Raw genomic sequence first — 4,314 nt, 5'->3', positions numbered from 1 at the left:
TTGGTTTTGCCATACATTGACATGAATCCACCACGGGTGTACATGCGATCCGAAACATGAACCTCCCTCCCACCTCCCTCCCCACAACATCCCTCTGGGTCATCCCTGTGCACCAGCCCCAAGCATGCTGTATCCTGCATTGGACATAGACTGGTGATTCAATTCTTACATGATAGTATACATGTTTCAGCTATTCTCCCAAATCATCCCACCCTCTCCCTCTCCCTCTGAGTCATATTTTTTAAAGGACCATTATATACCTGTAAGTCATCCAAAAGCCTTCATTCACTCGACAAACATTTGTCACTAATGCGCTCTGTCCCAGTAGCAAAAACAAATTTTATAGTTCATGCCTTCAGGGCGTCTGCATAACAATAGTTGAATGACAGAAAGCAACTGTGGTTCAGCAGAGAGTGCAAAAAACAGAGCACAATGCAGGGACAAATTGTATTTGAACAGGGTAGTTAATCACTGGAGGAAGCAAGTAGGGTAAACCTGGGGTTTTGAGAGAAATAGGAGTTTGCAAAGATAACGACAAAGATGAAACATTCCAGGAAGAGGACATGGCTTCAGCAAAGGCTTGCAAGCTTTATTTTTGACCTCTTCCTCAGCTGTCCTAAACAGCTTAACTTCTGTTTAATCTTACACAATTTTTTTTTTCCCTCTTAATGTTTCTATGCTTCTTTGGCCTATTGCTTAATGTATGGCAAAACCAATACAGTATTGCAAAGTAAAATAAATTAAAAATTAAAATTAAAAAAAAAAAGAAGTAGTAAGAATACACACTATATTATATTTTGCATTAAAGATTCAAAATAAATATAAGATATTCAGTGCAATGCTCAGTGAACTGAACACAATGCCTGGTAAATTTAGCATGCTGCTGCTAAGTCGCTTCAGTCATGTCCGACTCTGTGCGACCCCATAGATGGCAGCCCACCAGGCTCTGCCGTCCCTGGGAATCTCCAGGCAAGAACACTGGAGTGGGGTGCCATTTCCTTCTCCAATGCATGAAAGTGAAAAGTGAAAGTGAAGTCGCTCAGTCGTGTCTGACTCTTCAAAACCCCATGGACTGCAGGCCACCAGGCTCCTCTGTCCATGGGATTTTTCAGGCAAGAGTACTGGAGTGCGGTGCCATCGCCTTCTCCACATAAAGCATAGTAAATACTCTACAAATGATAAATATCATTATTCCTCACGTTTTATTGAAGATGTATAGATGTATGTTGATTTTAGCTCTTCATTTAAAAATAACATAGGAAGCTCATTCTGGTGCTCTATGAGAACCTAGAGGGGTGGGATGGGATTCGGTTGGGAGGGCGGATCAGAGGGAGGGGACATATATATACTTATGGCTGAATCACATTGTACTGCAGAAAGCTACACAACCTTGTAAAGGAATTATCCTCCAATTAAAAAATAAAGACTTAAAAAAATAACTGTCATTCTTTTGAAAATGAAAGTCGCTCAGTCATGTCTAGCTCTTTGTGACCCCATAGACTATACAGCCCATGGAATTTTCCAGGTCAGAATACTGGAACTGGTACCATTCCCTTCTCCAGGGGATCTTCCAAACCCAGAGATCGAACCAAAGTCTCCCACATTGCAGGCAAATTCTTTACCAGCTGACTTACAGGGAAGCCCTTTTTTAAACTATTGCCGTGCTGTTTCTTAGGCATGTGTCTCATCCAAGTATCTACAGGAAAAGGATGCGGAGTTATCCGTCAAGTTCTCTTACTACCCAACAGAATTCTTGGATCCATATTTTTGAAGGCTTAACCATTCCAAACATGTTTATATACAACGAATGCTTTTGTAATGAAATATCCTGTGTACAAGTTTGACAACTTAAAGATAAATCAAAACATTCCATTCTGATTGCCTAGCCTGGGAGACATGCAGCAAAAACGTGTTTCTTCTATTTAAAAGCTGTGAGTATGGCTAAGTGCTTGAGACAGTGGAGTGAAATCAGACACAGAAGTTGAAAATTCCTTGTAGTCTACCTATCTTCCTGACCATCCAAAACGCCCACTTAGGATCACATTCATCCATATTATTTGTGGGACATTCACCCCAAACATCTTTCTTTCTAATTCCTTTCCAGTGTTTCACCTGACCAGCACTTGTTCCCCTCACCCTTGACAACAAAATATACATGAGCCTGTATAAGAAATTTTTCTCTCTGAAGTTCAGAGAGCAGTGATAGGAGAGATATCACATTCAAAAAAAAGATGCTAGATGCAGATGATAAAAGCTGTATAAGATATTGAACCAACCAGTAGAAAAGGTGACACCCAAAAGGAAGAACTGGGACAGGGCTTTCAATTGGACACACAGACACTTATCAGGAAAAGGAAAGATATCGTTTTCTTCATTTTGGACTACTGCATGAGAAACACACAATTATGCAATTAAATGATCAATTTTCCTAGGAGGGTAAACAATAACACGGGAAAAATGATGTCATGATAGCAGCTCTTCTGCAGGGTATAAAGGGACCGCGGGCCAAGAAGAGTCTCAGACTCAAGAAACTCACTTTCCTAGAAACTCACCCAGAACCTCCACCCTCTGACACCATGGTCAGCTCCTGTTGTGGCTCCGTCTGCTCTGACCAGAGCTGTGGCCGAAGTCTCTGCCAGGAGACCTGCTGCTCCCCCAGCTGCTGCCAGACCACCTGCTGCAGGACCACCTGCTACCGCCCCAGCTGTGGTGTGTCCAGCTGCTACCGCCCCATCTGCTGCCAGCCCACCTGCCCTCGCCCCACCTGCTGCATCTCTAGCTGCTCCCGCCCCTCCTGCTGTGTTTCCAGCTGTGGTTCCAGCTGCTACAGGCCGACCAGCTGCATCTCCAGCTGCTGCAGGCCCCAGTGCTGCCAGCCTGTGTGCTGCCAGCCCACCTGCCCTCGCCCCACCTGCTACATCTCTAGCTGCTACCGCCCCTCCAGCTGTGGGTCCAGCTGTGGCTCCAGCTGCTGCAGGCCTACATGCTGCATCTCCAGCTGCAGGCCCCGGTGTTGCCAGTCTGTGTGCTGCCAGCCCAGCTGCCCCCGCATCTCCAGCTGCTGCCGCCCCTCTTGCTGTGGCTCCAGCTGCTGCCGCCCAAGCTGCTGCCTGCGCCCAGTGTGCGGCCGGGTCTCCTGCCACACCACTTGCTATCGCCCCACCTGTGTCATCTCCACCTGCCCCCGCCCCGTGTGCTGTCCCTCCTCTTGCTGCTGAATCTCTGCTTTGAACATACTGCTTCCTCATTTCCTCCCTCCCCACAGTTGCAGAGCTTCTTTTTAAAATGTGGAGGGTTCAAGAGAACTCGTCCTTGAATTTCATAAACACACACCGGACATACTGAATCCACATTCTAACTTCTCTCCAAACTCCCTCCGTTGCAAATGAGAACACTCAGAATCTCCCAGCAAATTACATTCTCCCAACACTCGTCCTTATTTCTTTAGGACATCTGTTTTTCATGCTTAAGGAATTTGTCTCTATCACTTGTAGGGCCCCTGATTTCTCTCTCTCTGATATGGAAATCCAATGAAGATTTTTTGGTGTACTCTTTGGTAAAGATTTTCTTACGTCTTTTTATTTCCATGAACCTAAATAAACGTCCTCCTATTGGCACTGAAATTTGAATCTGATTGTTACTCTCTTTATTTTTTTAAAGGATTTACATTTCGATCCAAGTAATTGAATTTTTCCTCTACCTGCCAAACAGCACAAATCAATCAACTTTCAAGAGAGGTCAAATGACATTGATCGCTGCCTAGTTATGTCTAGAAAATAGATAAATTAATCATTTTCTAGTCTTTATGGGGAAAGGAGGTGAAATTGAAGTGATTGAGCATCTGTGAAGATAATAACATGAGAAAAAATTTGGAAAGATTGAACACAATTCATGATTTTTAACAACACCAGCTTTCAGGGTTTTTTCACCTATAAAAGCAGCAGGTAGATAGGTTAGTAAAGTCTATGTATTTTCTGCTTCGGGTCACAGGCAATGAGTCCTTCGTCCACATATACTGTTGAAATGTTAGTCACTCAGCCGTGTCCAACTCTATGTGGCCCCGTGGATTGTATCCCACAAGGCTCCTCTATCCACAGATTCTGCAGGCAAGAATACTGGAGTGGGTTCCCTTTCCGTTCTCCAGGGAATCTTTCTGCCCCAGGGATTGAACCCATGTCTCTTGCATTGAGGGCAGATTCTTTATCTTCTGAGACAGCAAGAAAGCCCCTGCAGGTATACAGTGGAGTTCTGCTTTGTTCTGGTAGCCAGGGCTTCAGTACATTTGGTTTATTATTATTACTATTCAGAATATTC

At 44.3% G+C, this 4,314-nt stretch overlaps 1 protein-coding gene across 2 annotated transcripts; it reads left to right on the top strand.

The window, feature by feature from the left end:
- Window positions 1-2,576: 2,576 nt before the first annotated feature.
- Window positions 2,577-3,218, top strand: LOC138414719 (keratin-associated protein 4-8-like). Of its 2 annotated transcripts, XM_069542458.1 has the most exons (2): window positions 2,577-2,713; window positions 2,840-3,218. In XM_069542458.1, the coding sequence occupies exons 1-2, from the start codon at window positions 2,577-2,579 to the stop codon at window positions 3,216-3,218; spliced, it is 516 nt and encodes a 171-aa protein (XP_069398559.1). The 2 variants fall into 2 exon arrangements, with proteins under 2 accessions (XP_069398559.1, XP_069398558.1); XM_069542457.1 differs by having other exon boundaries at window positions 2,577-3,218.
- The last annotated feature ends 1,096 nt before the right edge of the window (window positions 3,219-4,314 follow it).

The sequence above is a fragment of the Ovis canadensis genome, chromosome 11 (genome assembly GCF_042477335.2).
Source record: "Ovis canadensis isolate MfBH-ARS-UI-01 breed Bighorn chromosome 11, ARS-UI_OviCan_v2, whole genome shotgun sequence".
In the NCBI taxonomy this organism is placed as follows: Eukaryota; Metazoa; Chordata; class Mammalia; order Artiodactyla; family Bovidae; genus Ovis; species Ovis canadensis.
This window is presented reverse-complemented; position numbering and strand designations above follow the sequence as displayed.

Coding starts and splice junctions, on each gene's coding strand:
- LOC138414719 (XM_069542457.1), top strand. CDS start 2,577: ATGGTCAGCTCCTGTTGTGGCTCCGTCTGCTCTGACCAGAGCTGTGGC.